The sequence below is a fragment of the Tachysurus fulvidraco genome, chromosome 12 (assembly GCF_022655615.1).
Source record: "Tachysurus fulvidraco isolate hzauxx_2018 chromosome 12, HZAU_PFXX_2.0, whole genome shotgun sequence".
In the NCBI taxonomy this organism is placed as follows: Eukaryota; Metazoa; Chordata; class Actinopteri; order Siluriformes; family Bagridae; genus Tachysurus; species Tachysurus fulvidraco.
Window position 1 is genome coordinate 3,928,275 of NC_062529.1, and position 20,268 is coordinate 3,948,542.

Genomic DNA, 20,268 nt, shown 5'->3' on the forward strand with positions numbered 1-20,268 from the left:
TGCTAAATGAGGGTGTGTGAAGGTACAAGTGATTGGGGGGGGGGTCCTACTATTTTACCTCCAACCTTTAATATATTGGTATTAAATACGATTGGCTTCAGGTGCATGAATGTAACTCCATAAAGAAATATGACTACATAAAGGAAGCTCAGGTTCATACCAAGATGATGATGATTGGGACTGATTACAGTGTGATATAACACAGGTTTAGATATTGCTCATCCTGCCTAAGCTTCAGCCCTTTTCAGTTTTTAAAGTGTGGAGTGTTTTTCATTCCTGAGATTCTTCTAGCTTGATCTGTTAATTATATTTCACTACTCGATGGTGACACTGTGACCCCCAGGAGATCAGGAGTAGTGTGTTGTTGCACTAGGACCATAGCATACATCAATCCTAGTCTGTACAAACATTGTTATGGTCTTAAATAATCTGGTTTGTGTGAACATTGAATAATTATTACATGCCACCTGGCATTTAAGCAACAATAAAGAGTCTGTTGTCAACTGTTGTCAGTTTATAGATCAGTTCTCTAGATTTGATTTGTGTTTGTGCAGCCCACCTGACTATGTAAACAAGTTTGACCTGGTAGAGTTTCACAGGTTCTAACAACTTTTATGTTTTTTTTTTTTTGTAGGTGATACTTCCCCTAGCACATTTGCGAGAATCAAGCAGCCAGGAAGTTGGACTAACCAGAATATCAAGCAGCAGCGAGGTGAAGGTGTGCACTGCACAGATTCCAAGGACATCGATTTCCCATCCTTCCTCTTTAGGGTTTCTAGTGCAATAAGACTTAACTACACAAATGTGTACCCTTCCACAAAGGCAGCATCTAAATCCTACAGTATCTTAGTAACAGATATCAGTATGACTGAGTTCAAAGACACAACCAACCGCCATCTCAGGCACAAACTTCAAAGTTTGGGGCGGCGTCTGGATGAGCTTGAGGAGGCCACAAGTAAGCTCCAAAAGGCTGAGGATGAACTTCTGGACCTCCAAGACAAAATCATCCAAGCCGAGGGAAGTAACTCTTCCTTGCTCGGCGATGTTGAAGCACTTCGCAAGAGAGTTCTTAAAATTGAGGGGAAGGATGAGGAGGTGAGAAAAGCAGAAGACCTTTGCCGATTGATAAAGGAGAAACTAGAAGAAGAAGAGACTCTTACTAAGGAGCTCAAAGCAGAGATTGAGCGTCTTCAGCTCAAAATGACCGATCTGGAGAAGCTGGAGGAAGCATTTGGGAAAAGCAAATCAGACTGCACACAACTTTGCCTGAGCCTAAATGAAGAAAAAAATCTTACCAAGAAGCTCTCTGCTGAGCTAGAGGCCCTGAAGGCCAGAGTAAAGGAAGTGGATGTCTCTGAGGCATCTCTGACCCGGGCAGAGCAGGCCCTGACCACTGAGATGGAGAAACTAAAAAGCCTCACTCAGACATTTGTTGTGGAACGCAAAAAGCTTCTGGAAAAACAGAGAGAAGATGAAAAGATCATTCTCAAATTAACTGAAAAGCTTGAACAACAGAAAAGCAAGGTTGGTTCGTTAGACCATAGCCTCAATGAGTCCCATGAACTTATTATTGAGGATGACCTCTCAGCAGGCTTTGGTAGCAAGCTGGCACGAAAGAAGAAGCTCTCACAAGATGTTGGCTTGAGAAACAAATCAGAGAATGAAAAAAACAGCCTAGAAGGGCCAGAGGACAACAAGATAAAAGACCTTACACAAGAAGTAGAAAATCTAAAGAGCCGCTTGAAGCAGCTGGAAATGGTAGAAGAGGACCTGAAAAACACTGAATCGAAGAATACTGAGCTAGAAGTAAAGTTCCAGCAAGAGAGGAGTCGCAACCAGGTGCTGAATGACCAACTCGAGCAGCTGAAGATTCAGTATTTTAGTAGTAATGGAAGTCGGTCTTTTGTTTCCAGTACGCCAAATGTTCTTGAGAATGGCAAAGCTGAAACTGAGGAGATCAGCATATGTAGTGGCTCTAGGCAGGAGAAGAAGGGTAAGGTTTTGGCTGCCACTGAGGCAGTTAACCCAAAGTATAAAAAAAGAGACAATTCACCACAGCAACTGAAATTCAAGAGTAAAGATCTCAGCCAGGCAGCAGAGAAATCCCCTACGCGGAGGGCCCTAAGTCCTGCCCATAGGCCTAAGAAAACTGGGTTAAAAACTGGGTCTTCAAATACTCCAGACAGTGGGCTGAAATATGAAAACACTGTTGAAGATAAACTCGGAAGTGCCTTTCACGCCACAAGTGAGAATAAAGTTTCTGTACTTAGCCGTTATCCTCCAGCTGCCCGTGACCAAAAGCCTGGAAAGGTATCGGTTAAGCCAGGTACCACTGAGAGCAAGAAAGCAAGTAGAGTTGTGGCTCCACCAGAAAAAGACAAATTAACTGAAACCGAGTCTACAGGACCTCCACAAGAGGTAACTACAGTGGTAAGTCTTTCCCATGCAAATGGGTCTTACACTGCCTACAGATCCCACGTAACGTCATCTGGTGCAATTGATCATGGATCAGAAGGTCACTCATCAGCCTCAGAAACAGAATCTGCTGGATCAAAGCGCTCAGTGGGTGAGCAAGACACTACTCCTGTAATATCCATTCTAGGTGGCAGAACAACCGAATCCAAGTATTCAAGGTACGCTCGATTGCAGGATTCTCACTCTGCTGGGTCTTCAACAAGGAGCTCTTATGATGAGGAGCAGCACAGGGCCCTGATGATGGAAGGTGGATCTCAGGAACCTTTTCAGACATCCACAGGAATTGAAATCCAACGTGTTTGCAGCCCACGTGAGGCTTTATGCTCTAAAGTACTCATCAAGCCAGCCATCATAGAGTATGACAGGAAGGAAATTATGTCAGGAGGGAGCATGGATCCAACACATACTAGCGAGAAACCGAAAATAGCCAACAAGCCTAACAAGATGACCAGCAGCATTACTTTCTATCCCAATGACCCCAGTGCTTCTCGAAGCAGCAGTCGAAGCAGCAGTGTTTCAAGTGACCCTCTACCCAGGAATCGACACACTTCTACCAGCAATATTGTCATTTCGCCAAACCCGGAGCTCAGAGGCAGCATCACCATCCCATATGAAATATCCATTCCCAAAAGCGAGATCACTCTAAGGTCTGCTGATAGTGATATTGACAATTCTGAACTTCCTAACGTTTTGGAGACAGCTCGTATAGAAACAACAATTCTGTCCCGGAGCAGTTTGAATTTTCAGTCCCCAGAAATGGGGTCTGAGCTAAACAACAGTGAGTCAGGCTTTGAAAGCAATGAAAGTATTATTACAACTGCGACAGTCATGAGCCAGAGAAGCCACAACAATGACCACTGCTCAACCCAGGAGGATAATGTGCCAGAGATGAGGAATGTGACTGTTAGAAGTGCATGGAGGAATCGAGGGGCAGTAAGTGCGGACCAAGTTGGACCAAGACATGATGGTTTGGAGGATGAAACTGAACCCACCACAACATGGAGAGCATACAGAGCTACCACTGTCCTGGACACCGAGGAGAATTTAACATCTCCGAATGTCACAGCACGAGTTGGAAAGCCAAGCCCAGCAGAGAGGTATATGCGAAGGATCAGTAGCGGAAATACTGCTAGAGATTCTCTAGAGTCCTCACGCAGGAACAAGAGTGTGTCCCCAATAGATAGCAGTCTTCAAAAGATCATCCCCCATGAGCCTGTCTGTGCCCAGCAACTGCAACCAAGAATGCGAAAAGAACCTCTCGTAAGTATCCCCTATGTTTTTGTTTTTTTTCCCTAAACCTTTTACTGTAGAAATGTTTTTGAAGGTTTGCATCTTGTAAACCATGCTTTTATGGTGCATAAATTGATTTGATTACCCCAGAGAGGGTTTGTTTTAGAAGTCTTGCTTCAAAGTCTCTGCCTCTGACAAATGGCTTTAGTTATTTCATATGCTAAAAATGACAATAACAGTACAGCTGTGCCTTCTGCTTCATTTTAATAATTGTATATCCATAAAAGTTAATGACTGAATATTTGGTTATTCGGTCAGCATTTTTCTACTGCAATTAAATTTTCTTTTTGTCAGATGAAATAAAGGCAGCAAATTCACTGAAATATTGTCAACTTCAGTATGTCGGCCTTACTGAAGGTCAGCTCAGTGTTTTAGCCTGCAGCTGTAGAATCATCAGGTGACATTCAAACATTGTGTTTGAGTTCATCGATATTTTTGGCTGAATCTGTCCCTAACTTCTATACTCTTCTAAATTGGACGTGAACATGACCATTGTGTCTTTTTCTATTTTAGTATACACCATATTAGAGGAAACTGCTATGTAGGTTGACCTCTATCTATCTATCTATCTATCTATCTATCTATCTATCTATCTATCTATCTATCTATCTATCTATCTATCTATCTATCTATCTATCTATCTATCTATCTATCTATCTATCTATCTATCTATCTATCTATCTATCTATCTATCTATCTATCTAATAAGCTACATGTGTTACCCAAAATGCTGACCAAATGCTGCATTTTTTTTTTCAAGCTCCCAAAATGTGATGGCCCCAATTTAGCACAAGAATTGATAAACGGTTCTTTGTTGTTTCGTAGTATTTACATTCTGATAGAGAAGAAAGAATAATACAGTGTCATATAAAGCATTTAATAATCTATCAGTCGTCCTCTACTTGTGAAGCAAATTTCACTTTTGGTACTTGCAGATTTTTGTCTTACATGCAGTTCACAAAAAACTACATGCATGGCTCGATATCTTTCCTCCGCCAAGGCTGAAATAGTAGCACTGCCACATTTCGAATGTTCTTGATCCGAGACAAGCACAAGCAAAGCAGGAAAAAAAAAAAGACAGAGGGTTGTTGAATTTCAGGGGGAGTGCAAAAATGTAGAAAAAATCCCAAGAGGACCTACAGATCCGGCTTTGTGCTCGGGTTGAAGCTTATGGAGAAAATACAGCCTGCCAAAATGGTATGCTTCTTCGGATACAGAGTAATTGTAGAGCAGCAGTGTTCAGTTTAAACTAAATGGAGCCAGACATTTGTGTTCTTCATCAAGCCTGAAAAATTTGGGTTGGTTTTAAAGGCTTTTTTTTTTCTTTGCATGGCAAGCTCGAACTTGTAAAAAGTTGAATGTTAAACTGGACTACGAACTAAGGATTTGTTTGAGCCTCTCATTATCATTGAACTGTTGATTCTGTTTACATTAAGATGCAACTGACTGTATTTTGCGGCCTGTAGCAGTGTGTGAAGTTCATTTCTGAAGCATTTTCCACAACAGACATTCTCATAAAGGAGCTTTGAAGAAAAACATCGGTAGATTTGTATTGGATTCCTAATGAACAATCCAGAGGGTGACCGTGTAAAGATAAAACTCTGTGAGACATAATTAGGTCAAAACCTTGAGAGGAAACAGACTCTTCTTGTAGGTGGCACTAGATTTAGAGATGCATCAATGCCATGTTTTCCAGTTCAAGTTCTCTTTGAAATGGATACTGGGGTGAGTAACTGGTAAGTCTGGTGGCTGCTAGCAGTGAACTCTATGGATCTAGTTTTATGTTCTCAAACAGTATCTTGACTAGGCTTGTAAAGAGGCGGAAAGTTTCCAGTAAATTTCCGGAAACTTTCCACGGGAACTTAATCTGGGGAATTTTGGAAATATAAAAAAAAATTGTAAACTTTAACGGGAATTTACAGGAATTTATGGGAATTATTTGGAAATATAGGTAAATGTATATAAACTATATCATATACAAACATAAACATTTTGTTTGGTCATAAGCAGACATGCATGCAAGCTAATACAAATTTTAAAAATGACGCCTTGACTGATTTAATTGTAAGTAGAACTTTAATTGATTATTTCATCGAGTAACAAAAGCATTATGAACATTATTATGCTTGTAATGAACAAAATAAACTTAATAATTGTAATAAACATTATTTTATAGAGGTTTTTTATTTCAGGTGGTAGTGAGTGTGCGGGGGAAGGTCATCAAATAATGTGTATGTGGTAACACTTGTATTGGGTACAATTAAGAATGTAGAATAAGGTAATATAGAATAAGGCATTAATATGTGCTTAATAAGTACTAATAAATAGCTAGTATTCTATTAATATTCACGCTAATATGCAACTAGTTAAATGACCCTGCAATAAAGTGTTACTGTGCATGTTATGGAAGAATGCAAGTACATGGAGGGGGTTTGGCCTCAATGGCCTTCCAGTAAGCAGTGTGCTGTGTGCAAGTGACCGAGGAATGCAGGGTACAGATTCAACTTAAATTGCATTAAATCTTGTTGTTTTAAACAAAATTATGCTGCAAGATTTTTTTAACTACATTTAAGTTCCTTGTTATAGGCAACTCTGCATTTTTTTTAAATTCCCAGTTTAATTTCATATATTTCCGTTAATTCCCATGGAAATTTTCCAGCCTGGCAAATTCCCGGAATTTTGCAACCCTATTCTTCACTCTAAGTGCTAGTTTAATTATTTCAGGAAGAGGAAAGGCTTTAGATTCTCATTTGTAATGCTGATCAGACGTCTAGCGGACGTTTATCTCAGAACAGAGAAGAGTCTTGATGCGTGTCTTCCTCGAACCCTGAGAGTTGGTGGGGCCAATACGAGCAGCGCTACACGGGACTGAACGAGCAGCTGAGTGGCCAGTCTGAATAGAATCGAATGAATCATTCTAATACAGTAAAGGAGAAATCGACATAAGCAAGAGCGGTTTATAGTACATTGGTTACCCAGGGATGTGTGCAGGTTGTGTGCAGTTATTAAAAATGAGTGCACTTTGACTCAGCATGACCGTCTCAAACACTGCTCTCTCAGTACATAATGCTCACAGATATCTTTTTGTGCCCTCAGTTGAAGCTCTTGTTTTTAATGACCACACTCGTTAACAATGGTCTGTAACCTTGCTCTCTCTATTACAGACACCGTTTAAATGGCGCGAGAAGATTTGATCAGGTTACTCATGTAGTATGATCATGATGGTGCACATGAGTAGCACAACAATGCATAGTATCTGGTGTATATGGTATCTGGTGTGTATTTAGTATTGTATTTCGTGTGAGAAAATGAGTATCAAGTGATTATTTTATGTAACAAAGCAAAATTAAACCTGATTAAATATTAGGCGATGAACTATAAACATCAGGGTACTAATTATTTGTTTTGAAACCCAGTTAGCGTGCTTAATCAGCCGCATTAGATAAAAGATGGAATGCTTGCCAGGATGTTCCACAGGCATCTATCTGTAACAGGAGAACAAATCAGAATGTTCTGTTTTAGAGTTTCCTTTGTGAACTGTTGTTGTTAGGATTTGTGATGGAAGAATGACTTATTAAAGAATAAATTGTTGTTTTTTTAGATCTTGCAGATCCAAAGGGTCCAAAAGAAGCATTGTTTTCCCACTTTAAAGAAGTTTTATACTTGTATGAAACAATATGAATAAATGCATAGTGTACCAGCTTTAGTGTCAGAAGATCCAGAAGGTGTTGTATTTTGTATGAGAAAATGAGTATCAAATGATTATCTGAAACTAGTATTGATACACACTGGTGTGTGTGTGTGTGTGTGTGTGTGTGTGTGTGTGTGTGTGTGTGTGTGTGTGTGTGTGTGTGTGTGTGTGTGTGAGTTTGAGAGTGTGTGTGTGTGTGAGTTTGAGAGTGTGTGTGTGTGTGAGTTTGAGAGTGTGTGTGTGTGAGTTTGAGAGTGTGTGTGTGTGTGTGAGTTTGAGAGTGTGTGTGTGTGTGAGTTTGAGAGTGTGTGTGTGTGTGAGTTTGGGAGTGTGTGTGTGTGTGAGTTTGAGAGTGTGTGTGTGTGTGTGAGTTTGGGAGTGTGTGTGTGTGTGAGTTTGGGAGTGTGTGTGTGTGTGTGTGTGTGTGTGTGTGCGTTTGCGCGTGTGTGTGTGTGCGTTTGCGCGTGTGTGTGTGTGCGTTTGCGCGTGTGTGTGTGTGGTGCGTTTGCGCGTGTGTGTGTGTGTGCGTTTGCGCGTGTGTGTGTGTGGTGTGTGTGTGCGTTTGCGCGTGGGTGTGGTGTGTGGTGTGTGTGGTGTGTGTGTGTGTGTGTGCGTTTGCGCGTGTGTGGTGTGTGTGCGTTTGCGCGCGTGTGTGTGTGTGTGTGAGGGGGTTTGCGCGTGTGTGTGTGTGAGCGGGTTTGCGCGCGTGTGTGTGTGTGAGGGGGTTTGCGCGTGTGTGTGTGTGTGTGCGCTTGCGTGTGTGTGTGTGTGTGCGATTGCGTGTGTGTGTGTGTGTGTGTGTGTGCGTTTGCGCGTGTGTGTGTGGTGTGTGTGTGTGTGTGTGTTCGTTTGCGCGTGTGTGTGTGTGTGCGTTTGCGCGTGTTGTTGGTGTGGTGCGTTTGCGCGTGTGTGTGCGTTTGCGCGTGTGTGTGTGTGTGTGCGTTTGCGTGTGTGTGTGTGTGTGCGTTTGCGTGTGTGTGGTGTGTGTGCGTTTGCGCGTGTTGTGTGTGTGTGTGCGTTTGCGCGTGTGTGTGTGTGGTGCGTTTGCGCGTGTGTGTTGTGTGTGTGTGTGTGTGTGCGTTTGCGCGTGTGTGTGTGTGCGTTTGCTCGTGTGTGTGTGTGTGTGTGTGTGCGTTTGCGCTGTGGTGTGTGTGTGTGTGTGTGTGTGTGCGTTTGTGTGTGTTGTTTGTTGTGTGGTGTTGTGTGTGTGTGCGTTTTGCTCGCGTGTGTGTGTGTGTGTGGGGGTCTGCGTTTGCGCGTGTGTGTGGTGTGGTGTGCGTTTGCGCGTGTGTGTGTGTGTGTGCGCGTTTGCGCGTGTGTGTGCGTTTGCGTGTGTGTGCGTGTGTGTGTGTGCGCGCGTGTTTGTGTGTTGTGTGTGCGTTTGCGTTGTGTGTGTGTGTTGCGTTTGCGCGTGTGTGTGTGTGGCGTTTGCGCGTGTGTGTGTGTGCGTTTGCGCGTGTGTGTGTGTGCGTTTGCGCGTGTGTGTGTGTGCGTTTGCGCGTGTGTGTGTGTGCGTTTGCGCGTGTGGTGTGTGTGCGTTTGCGCGTGTGTGTGTGTGCGTTTGAGCGTGTGTGTGTGTGCGTTTGCGTGTGTGTGACGCGTTTGCTGTGTGTGCGCGTTTGCGTGTGTGTGCGCGTTTCGTGTGTGTGCGCGTTTGCGTTGTGTGTGCGCGTTGCAGTGTGTGTGCGCGTTTGCGTGTGTGTGCGCGTTTGCGTGTGTGTGCGCGTTTGCGTGTGGTGTGCGCGTTTGCGTGTGTGTGCGCTTTTGCGTGTGTGTGCGCGTTTGCGTGTTTGTGCGTTTGTGTGGTGTGCGTTTGTGTGGGTGTGCGTTTGTTTGTGTGTGCGTTGTGTGTGTGTGGGGGGGTGTGATGTGGGGGGTGTGTGTGCGCGTGTGGGTGGTGCGCGTGTGTGTGTGCGCGTGTGTGTGTGCGCGTGGGGGTGTGTGTGTGCGCGTGGGTGTGTGGTGCGTCGTGGGGGTGTGTGTGTGCGCGTGGGGGTGTGTGTGGTCGCGTGGGCGGTGTGGGTGTGCGCGTGGGGTGTGTGTGTGGTGCGCGTCGTGTGTGTGTGCGCGCGATGTGGGGGTGTGTGTGTGTGAGAGTGTGGGGGTGTGTGTGTGTGAGAGTGTGGGGGTGTGTGAGAGTGTGGGGGTGTGTGTGTGTGAGAGTGTGGGGGTGTGTGTAGGTGTGTGGGTGTGTGAGTGTGGGTGTGTGTGTGAGTGTGGGTGTGTGTGTGAGTGTGGGGGGTGTGTGTGAGAGTGTGGGTGTGCCCGCGAGTGTGTGAGAGTGTGGGTGTGCCCGCGAGTGTGTGCGAGTGTGTGTGCCCGCGTGTGTGCGCGAGCGTGTGTGCGCGAGTGTGTGTGCCCGCGTGTGTGCGCGAGTGTGTGTGCCCGCGTGTGTGTGCCCGCGTGTGTGTGCCCGCGTGTGTGGTGCCCGAGAGTGTGGTGCCCGAGTGTGTGCGCGAGTGTGTGTGCGCGAGTGTGTGTGCGCGAGTGTGTGTGCCCGCGTGTGTGTGCCCGCGTGTGTGTGCCCGCGTGTGTGTGCCCGCGTGTGTGTGCCCGCGTGTGTGTGCCCGAGAGTGTGGTGCCCGAGTGTGTGTGCCCGAGAGTGTGGTGCCCGAGTGTGTGAGCGAGAGTGTGGTGCCCGCGTGTGTGAGCGAGTGTGTGGTGCCCGCGTGTGTGAGCGAGTGTGTGGGGTCCGCGTGTGTGAGCGAGAGTGTGTGCCCGCGTGTGTGAGCGAGAGTGTGTGTGTGTGTGTTAGTCAGTCACTATGAGTGTATTCGAGTGCATGGGTTTCTTCCTGCTGAGCTGGAATCAGTTTCAGCACTCAGGAATCTGATTTACTCGCAGTAATGTTTTCCTGTATGTAAGACATCGGGTTGTCTGGAAAAGCCATTTCCGCTCCTTTTGGAACAAAGACTAGACTCGGAGAATGCCAATGCCATCTGTTTTAAAAAGCAGAATGACAAAGGAAGCAGCGGTAGTGATGAATTGTGGTATAAATGGTTGTGGCTATTGAAAGAAATTTACACTGGGATCATTCCAGCGTCGGGTTGTTTAAAAATACAGCATGTATTATTTGCCGAGTCACTTAAAAATGTTTTGGGGATGTTAAAATTGTGTGCGTTATTATTTCTGTCATTGTGGTTGGCTTTTAACCTTTAATGGGAGGGCAAAATTAGTTTGCCAGCATTTATCACAGGACAAGAGCATGAAACATTTTCTCTGTTAGTTTGTTTTTGCTTTGCTTTTTGTCTGAAGGCAGCAATTTGGCAACAATTGCATACAGGTGTGTGATCATTTTTCATATCACGTTCAGCTTCGTTGCAATTCAATAATAAGTGACCGTGACAAGTAGTAGTTTGGCTACTATTAATTTATATCAGGACAAATATGTTTTTTTAGCTTGCTGTTTAACTGAAAACACCACCTTTGTTTTTGGTATTTATAGTTTCAATTTATTTTTTTATAAATTTCTTGACATTCTTTGTTTTTTTCTTTGTAATATAAATTATGTACTTACCTTTTTTTTTTAATTATTTTTATTATTTTACCTAGATTTTTCTTTGTAAACAGAGTATAACAATGCTTCTTTTATTGTCAGGATCCGAAAGCTTAAACTCTTAAAATTCGAGGTTGCCAAAATACCCAATGCTACATAAAAACAAAAAACAACACTAAAATGAAAATCCATATAAATCCATATAACATTCCTTTAAAATATATTCAATTACTCATTTTAAATCTGTTTGTATGTTTATTGCAGGTGGATTTCGTTGCTCTTCAATGCTACTTTTTTAGCATAATTGAAAGAAATTTGTAGTGCCATAAAACAGTTTCCTAATATGGAACTAATTTTGTGTGGAAACACAGTCAGCATGCTTAATCAGTCGCATTAGATAAAAGACGGAAAGCTTGCCAGAAAGTTCCACGTCCATCTGCATCAGGAGATTTTGTTTTGCGAAGAATCTCCATGTTTTGTTTCAGAATCAAAAAATCAAAATGTTCCGGTACAGAAGGTTTTGTTCTGTGAACTGTGACTGAAAAACACTTTTTCTCATGTTTCCTGGGTCTGGCAGCTATAGGATAAAAAAAAAAAGCAGAACATTTAAAGACGTTAAAGTATTAAAAGGTTTTCTGAATATGAAACAATATGGATAAATAGATAGTGTAGAAGCTTTAGACGTGTGATGGTCTGTAACAGTGTTAACACTCGGTTCACAGGGAAGCCAAATGGATCTCACCCAAACAGCTTCATTCATTTCCTTCTCCCAGTCCTTCCTGAGTCAGACAGGAAGCTGCCCAGTTGCTCCTGCCCATTTGGCAACCACTGCATCGTAACTGGTTTCCTGTACCCCATCTCCCCCCTCCCGTTTTCCCATCGCCTTGGCCTCAGGGCCTATTATGTGCGATAATTGTATATCTGCACCAGACCGAGAGCCAGCAGAGAGCCTGGCACAAACTGGTTCCTTGTGTAAATCATTGGGTTGGCTGTGGATCTTTGGCTAACTTCTTTTTTAACCAGCTTATTATTATATAGTTATTCAGCTTAAAGCATTTTCCAGTGGGTTGTTTAATTATTTGGAGGTTGAACAAACCAGAAGTATTAATTTTGCTCAGATTTGGATTTGGCCAATGGACCAATAGGTGTCAGTGCATCCTGAAGTACTGGGACGGCGCTTATCATGGCGTTTTAGAGACGCTGTTGGAGTACGGCTTAATTGCAGATGATGATTATGACTTGTTGACTTGTTTGCATTAAAATGATTCTGAATTGAACGTATCTGCTGTTGGATTTGTCTCCAGGCTGTTGATGAGAGCGAGCCAGCAGCAACTACGTGGAGGAGGCGGTCAGTAGATGACGTGAACCCTTCCGAGCGGCGCAGAGGTCGAGGGTCGTGGACAGGCAAGGCTAGTGTCGGTGACGGGAGTCGCCCCTGGAACAACCGTCAGCTTGACAATTAACACTGTGCTTCCACAGAGGTGTGTATGTTATAATATTTTCACACAGGGAAATTCAGTTCTCATGAAGCTGCTCAAGTAGTTCATTCATTCATTTTCTACCGCTTATCCGAACTTCTCGGGTCACGGGGAGCCTGTGCCTATCTCAGGCGTCATCGGGCATCGAGGCAGGATACACCCTGGACGGAGTGCCAACCCATCACAGGGCACACACACACACACTCTCATTCACTCACGCAATCACACACTACGGACAATTTTTCAGAGATGCCAATCAACCTACCATGCATGTCTTTGGACCAGAGGAGGAAACCGGAGTACCCGGAGGAAACCCCCGAGGCACGGGGAGAACATGCAAACTCCACACACACAAGGCAGAGGCGGGAATCGAACCCCCAACTCTGGAGGTGTGAGGCGAACGTGCTAACCACTAAGCCACTGTGCCCCTCTGCTAAAATATTTTTATTTATTTTTTTATTTTAAATGAAAAGCATCTGTACCACCACCTTTAGCACTTAAACTAATGTAACATCAGGAATATAAAACAGAGACTATGTTTGTTTCGCTGTTAAATGTAATGTAGCACAGAAACAGGACAGTTTATATCATTTTTAAATGAAGTTAAAAACTAATCGGAGCCTAGCATATTGTCTAGAGCCCAATTTTTCCTTCGTCAAATCATCCATGTTATTTATAAAATAGCACTTGCTCCAGCACTAGCTAAGGTTTTACATTTTATTTACTTCATATCGCCCAGAAACTGTTAGTACTTAACAAAGCCACAGGACAGCAAGTGAAGGTTATGAAATATGCTCCTCAAGATGAGAGATTCTGCCTTTTTTAATGAATTTAAAGAGACAATATTATTTACATGGTGTGATACAGAGCCTTGCAAAAGTATTCATACCCACTGAACTTTTTCACATTTTGACATGTCAGAACCACATTTTATTAAGATTTTATGTGATGGACCAACACAAAGTGGCACATAATTGTGAAGTGGAAGGAAAATGATAAATGGTGTCCAGATTTATTTTTTTTTACAAATAAATATCTGAAAATGTGGTGTGCATTTGTATTCAGCCCCACTGAGTCAATACTGTATAGAACTACCTTTTTCTGCAATTACAGCTGCAAGTCTTTTGGGCTACAGTATGTCTCTACCAGCTTTGCACATCTAGAGAGTGAAATTTTTGCCCATTCCTCTTTGCAAAATAGCTCGAGCTGAGTTGGATTGGATGGCGAGTGTCTGTGAACAGCGATTTTCAAGTCTCGCCACAGATTCCCAGTTGTCTGGCCCTTGACTGGACCATTCTAACACATGAATATGCTTTGATCTAAACCACTCCATTGTAGCTCTGGCTGTATGTCTTGCTAGAAGGTGAACCTCCGCCACAGATTCAAACATTTTTTCATCTAAGATCGCCCTGTATTTGGCTCCATCCATCTTCCCATCAACTCTGACCAGCTTCCCTGTCCCTGCTGAAGAAAAGCATCCCCGCAACATGATGCTGCCACCACCATGTTTCACGGTGAGGATGGTGTGTTCAGGGTGATGTGCAGTGTTAGGTTTCCGCCACAGATAATGTTTTGAATTTTGGCCATAAAGTTCAATATTGGTCTCATCTGACCAGAGCACCTTCTTCCACATGCTTGCTGTGTCCCCCACATGGCTTGTCGCACACTGCAAACGGGATTCTTATGGCTTTCTTTCAACAATGGCTTTCAAGACCAGATTTGTGGAGTGCACGACTAATAGAGCTGTGGATCTCTGCAGCTCCTCCAGTGTTACCATGGACCTCTTGGCTGCTTCTCTGATTGATGCTCTCCTTGCACGGCCTGTCAGTTTAGGTGGACGGCCGTGTCTCGGTAGGCTTGCAGTTGTGCCATACTCTTTCCATTTCCGGATGATGGATTGTACAGTGCTCCGTGAGATGTTCAAGGCTTGGGATGTTCATTTATAACCTAACCCTGCTTTAAACTTCTCCACAAATTTATCCCTGACCTGCCTGGTGTGTTCTTTGGTCTTCATGATGCTGTTTGTTCACTAATGTTCTCTAACACACTTCTGAGGGCTTCACAGAACAGCTGTATTTATACTGAGATTAAATGACACACAGCTGCACTCTATTTACTAATTAGGTGACTTCTGAAGGCAGTTGTTTTCACTGGATTTTAGTTAGGTGTATCAGAGTAAAGGGGCTGAAAACAAATGCACTCTTGTGCCACTTTCTTTCGGTCTATTTCATAAAGTCTCAATAAAATGCATTTTTCTTTGTGGTTGTAACGTGGCCAAATTTGAAAGTTCAGTGGGTATGAATACTTTTGCAAGGCACTGTACATGTTGGATTATTGAATTCTCAGCTCGACTGGAACGCAGCTCCTAGTTTAGTTCAATTAATTAAGATTTTTAATTGCTTTTACCGTGTGACTGAATCTTGCGCCTTCTTCTGCACAGGTCCCATTTGTGACGTCGCTCTCGTGTTTAGGCTCCGCTGCATTTCAATCCTCAGACAATCTCCATGCTGCACTTGAACTCCCCTAGCTCCTCCCACACCACCCCTGGCCTCACCTGCCCTTGACCTCTCCCACAGCTGCCCTGGTGTGTTGCCCGGGCCTGGATGCATGCTTGCCGAGAGGGACGGGGAAACGGAGAGACAGGGTTCAGTGCTGCTGAGATTTTACACAGATTAGGTGCATCATCTCTACTCTGGAAGTGACGTTGGACACCTGAGCTTTGGGGCTATGTGGTACAGCCAGGAGCATCCTGTATCTCAAAATCTGTGCTTGTGATTAAATATACATATATATTTTTTTCTTCTCCTCCTTCCACGTGATCAGGAATTTTGGCGACTTGTTGCACAAACCCAGGATCATCATGCAAACGCACAGCTTTGCACATTCTCAAATATTCATCAGGAAAAAGAAAAGCGTCCCTGTTCGTGCTCACATATGATCTTTTTTATCCATGCTTTTTGTCTGTATCAGCCTTCAGAGTGCCAAAGTGTCGTTCCACCCCCCCCCCCCCCCTTTAAAAATATAAATATTACACTTCTGTTAGTCACCTTGCTGTCACTGGTTGTGAAATTGCACATCAGAAAATGGCAACCAGCAATAAACGCATGACTCAATTTTTTTTCGCAGACAAGCTGCTTCTCGAACAGCGCAGGATATTAGAATGGGATCATGGTCCAATCATCAGTATGTAAATAAATGTGTAAGAAACTGGATACCCGGGTGGTTTGGACACAGAGTGGAACAAACAAACACACGCATGCTTTGCACAGACAGAAACAAGGCATAAAGAGAAAGTGGAATGGTGGTTTTTATTCCCAGGACACAGAGGCTGAAACCAACTGAACCCCTTTGCTCCCACAGTGCATTGCTGCAGGAATGGGATTGGGATTCGGCACCGTGGACGTAAAAGAAAGCGCCAAAATCCATCCACATCTCCACGCGCTACCTGCTGACACGGGCTGCAGTGATGTCACGAGCCCTGAGCTCTGATTGGATAAGAAGGGTGTTTTGAAAATTACAGCAGCTACTGTGATTGGACAGAGCACGTACTCTGAAAATGAGCACTGATCAGGTTCGTTGTCATCGTCTTCAGCTTCAGCTTTTTTTTTTTTTTTTAATATAAAAACGTACCGAAATGCTGTTATGGACATGCGTCTTAAAACTGAACTCTCAAAAAAAAAAAAAAAAAAATGATGCCAGTTGTGGGTCCACTGTCCTCTAGTCCCTGACAAGTCAATCCAAATTTCACTGGATTCATGGGATCTGTCTTTCTGTCTGTCTTTCTGTCTGACTGTCTGTCTGTCTAACAGTTTCTGCTCAAAGCATCCGTATCATTCAGCTTTGCCGTGTTTTCTCAGTAGTCTCTCTTTAAGAGGAACCCAGTTCAAGTCATTAGCGTTAACTGATCTTGTGTGCCGTCGTGGCCAGTGTTTCCCATTCCAGCACCGTCCGCTTCTGCCGTCGCGTAGATGGTCTTCGTTTAGACGTTTGAGCGCCTGTTGCACTTAGTTGAAGAAAGTTACATTTCCACTTCCAATATATTGCTACGAGTATGCAGAAGTGTTTTTTTTTAGATGCTTAGATTCTGTCATCCACTAAAGTTTGTACAAGAGGCGTGTGTGTGAGAGAGAGAGAGAGAAAGAGAGAGAGAGAGAGAGAGAGAGAGAGAATGTGTGTTTGTGTGTGTTTACACACGCTCATTGTGTCACCTACAGTCTCTCACACAGTGTAACAATGTGAGGTTGTGTGTGTGTGTGTGAGACTGTTTGTGTGTGAGAGTGAGAGACAGTGTCTCAGTGTGTGTAGCAGGAGAGATCTCCAGCTTTTTAAGATATAGTGCATTATGTTTCTCAGCTGTGCTTCTAATTCCTCCCCAAAAAAATGCTTATACCAAACCACTTTTTTTCTTCTTCTAATTTTTTTTTTTTGTTCAAACCTACAACACGTATCAACACGCTCCTTAAAATTCCACGCCGCCGACACCCTCAACCAGCTCCACTTCCTCCGTTGGGGATTTCAGGTTGCTGTAAATCACTGGCGCCCATCACACAACCCAGAACCCCCCACCCCCCACCCAAACCCACAACAACGTCTCAGTCGTTTTGTTAGCTGCTCAAATGTCATTGCAGTTAATAAACAGAGCCATGATTCTTTTCTTTTCTTTTCTTTTCAAAGTCGGCACTGCAGCTACTTGTGTTCTTAGAGGTGCTAAAAATAATATTTTTGGGGATAGCACCGTTTATAAAGAGAGATCAGGGCTACTTAGGCTGCATGCAAGGACTTGTCAGGATGTCGTCTTCGCTCTGGTCCTAGTTAGGAAGAGCTGGATACTAAATCCTAATGCTGTCGCTGATCATCCAGTGTTTTTACACAGAGATGAAAGTGTTGTGTGTCCGTTTGTTTGTTTGTTTTGGGGTTTTTTTTGTATTTTTAACAAACCTGGGAAAAACAAAAACAGCTTTTCATTTTATTTTTTGCACTAAAAATAATAAATTCATTTGGGGTGATTAAATTATTCAGAAATTGCGTCATTGGGAAAAATCTGCCTTTCCTGCCACCATCTTGCTGTATTAAAAACATAAATGCAACTCTCTCTCCTTAAAATCACTAGATCAAGATCATCAGCCCCAAAACGAATGAAATTATGAAAAGCAACAAAAGGTGAAATTTCATAGGCAAAAAAAAAACGTGTTTATTTTTCTTTTCTCTGTCCATTTTTTACTCATCTCTCCAATCTTCTCCATTACACACTAATCTGGAACCTGGACATTTTTTTATTATTATTTTTTGATTTTTTTTTCCTCTGGCTTTCATTCAGCTGAACCTTTTAAAAAGCAGGTCGTGTTGAAGCTTGCTGCCGGTAATCACATGCATTAATGTTAAGTATGTAGCTGAAGGCAGCTCATCGGTCCAGAAACTAGAGATGTTTTAGTTTTTGCAGATGTTTATAGATTTTTTTTTCTTCTTCCTATTTTTCTATTTTATTTATCGTCTTCAGTCTGATCTAATGTGTCTCATCTGCAAAACAATGTCAAGAACAAAAACTGAACAGACTGAAAAGCACGATTTTATTTTTAAAAACCACTTCAAATTGTCACGTTTAAAGCCTGAAAACGCACCGTTAATGGTGACGACGTACTCATTATTTATCTGGATCTTCAGGAACCTTACGTAATCGGAGCGTCACATATTTTGGTTGAATTGCCCTGCTGCTCCGTCTCACTCTCACCAATGTTCACTCCAAATGTTATCTGCTTCCAGACATGATGTTTGCATGACCATGAACTGACTCGAGGTCAAAATGTGTTCATGAATGGATCGCAGACGTGAGCAATAACCAAATTCGGACACGGTCAGCGACCGCGACTCAATCAGCGACTGGAATCTCTGCGGTAGAGATTTTTAATAAAGTAACATTTTGGGGACGTTGTGTTTGGTGTCTGTGTAATAAATAAAAAATATATATATATATTCTGTCCGTAACCACACTCATTGCACTTCATTGGTCCCTGCAAAAAAAAACGTATTTGGTTTCTTTGAATGTACAGCCATAGAGTGTGTGTATATATATTTGTACGTGGGGTTTGTTTTGTTCTGTTTTTTGTTTTGTTTTTTCACCTAAGAATGAAGTTAATGAATAAAATTTCAGCTGTTGGAGGAGAGAGAAAAAGAAATGGCGGGGATGTAACATTTATCGTTTTGCTTTGCACCTTTATCATTCCATGGTGTTTTCTTCATTTAAAATATATATACTGTATATATATATATAGTTTACATTGGGGGAAAATAAGGCCTGAGGTGTGCAGGGCAGGAATTAAAGGGTAAATTCAGAATTTTTCTTTCTTTCATGTCTTTGTCTACCTTTTTTTTTTAAAAGGAAAAAGATCCTTATTTTGGATTCTTGTATCAGAAAATCGTATTTAAAATATCTTGTAATTTTTGTAAAGTTGGCCTGTTGAGTTTTTTAATTTTATTCCCTTTTCATTTTTTTTCCCCCCCACTTTTTTTTATTGCTTGTATCTTTCCATTGTACGCTCCTGGAGAGTTACTTTTTTTTTTTTATTAGTATTGTCTTAATATTTGGTTGTTTTTTTTCTTTCACATTGTTTATCTATCTCTGCCGGTAATCAAGAATGCAAATCTACTATTTTTTCCCATAATTCTGCAATCCTAACATACATACATTATAACTCCTAGTGCTTAGAAATGTGTAATGCAGGTGGATTGGTTTCAGGTTTGTAACTGCTGTTCCTCACGCCGACCGACCTCCAGCCTCCTAAAGTAGGAGTGTTGTCTTTATGTTGCCAAAGATAGACAGGCCTAGACAGTCCTGGGCCTTAAACCCTCACACTTTCACTCACACACACACACACACACACACAAAAACAACATACATATATATATACAATCCTCATAAATAATGTGTGTGTAGTGTAATATTCATAAGTGCAGACACACACACACGGGTCCGGACAATCAATCAAGGGAGGCATTCTTTTGTGACTTTGTTAATGCAGTATTAATCCTCATTGTCTGAGGTGTGTGAGAGCAAGAGTGTATACACACACAGGGCAGGGCCTCTACTGTTACTAATCTATTTTAGCATAAACTTTTCGTGCATGTTTAAGCTGAGCGCATTGTGCATGTCGCTAGAGATCTCTCCTCAGGCTGCCGGATTCGACAGCAGCTCATGTATTCCAGTTAAGTAATAAAACATGTTTGTAACATGATCTGACATCATGGTTTGTGGTTATTTGTCTTCAGTTCATTTCTACAGCACTTTTAACAACTCACTTTGTTACAAAGCAGCTTTACAGGAATATAATAATCCAAAATGGAAACGGTATATTTATTTGAAATTCGTACCTAATGATCGAGCCAAAGGCAACGATAGCGAGGAAGTGCGATGTTGGGCGATACGAGCAAGAAACCTTGAGAGAAACCTGACTCGTCTTCGTCTGAGTGACACCCACATAATAGTTTAGAAATTGCTTCTTTTCTCTGTACTTTTATAGCCGGATTTACTTTTCATAGTGCTTGGGCCACTCATGTCTCATCTCAGTGCAGAGAATCCCAGGAATGCTAGGTGTGAGGTGGGAAGACACCCTAGATGGGACGCCGGTACCATACACTCTCGCTCACACACTTGGTCTGCAGTGTTACCTGCTTATGGACATGAATATCACCCAGTGTTGCTTAAACAAATTCCGAACCTGGAATAACATCTTTTTAAAAAATTATTTCTTAGCTGGTGCTAATTATTAAAAAGAAACCTGCTATTAGCAAACAATCTAGCTTGTCCTAAAGAGACTGTTAATACACTTTCACTAACAGTGATG

General features: G+C 42.7%; 1 protein-coding gene across 5 annotated transcripts in view; it reads left to right on the plus strand.

Moving 5' to 3' along the window:
- The window catches only part of luzp1 (leucine zipper protein 1), a 52,752-nt gene extending 33,093 nt beyond the window's left edge, over window positions 1–19,659 (plus strand). For 4 of the 5 annotated variants that reach the window (XM_047821676.1, XM_047821677.1, XM_027159786.2 and 1 more), the window contains 3 exons: window positions 635–3,735; window positions 12,257–12,433; window positions 14,871–19,659. In XM_047821676.1, coding sequence (XP_047677632.1) covers window positions 865–3,735; window positions 12,257–12,415 — 3,030 coding nt within the window. In that variant the 5' untranslated portion in view covers window positions 635–864 and the 3' untranslated portion in view covers window positions 12,416–12,433; window positions 14,871–19,659. The remainder of the gene's footprint in view (window positions 1–634; window positions 3,736–12,256; window positions 12,434–14,870) is intronic. The other variant, XR_007144541.1, reaches the window with a different exon arrangement.
- The last annotated feature ends 609 nt before the right edge of the window (window positions 19,660–20,268 follow it).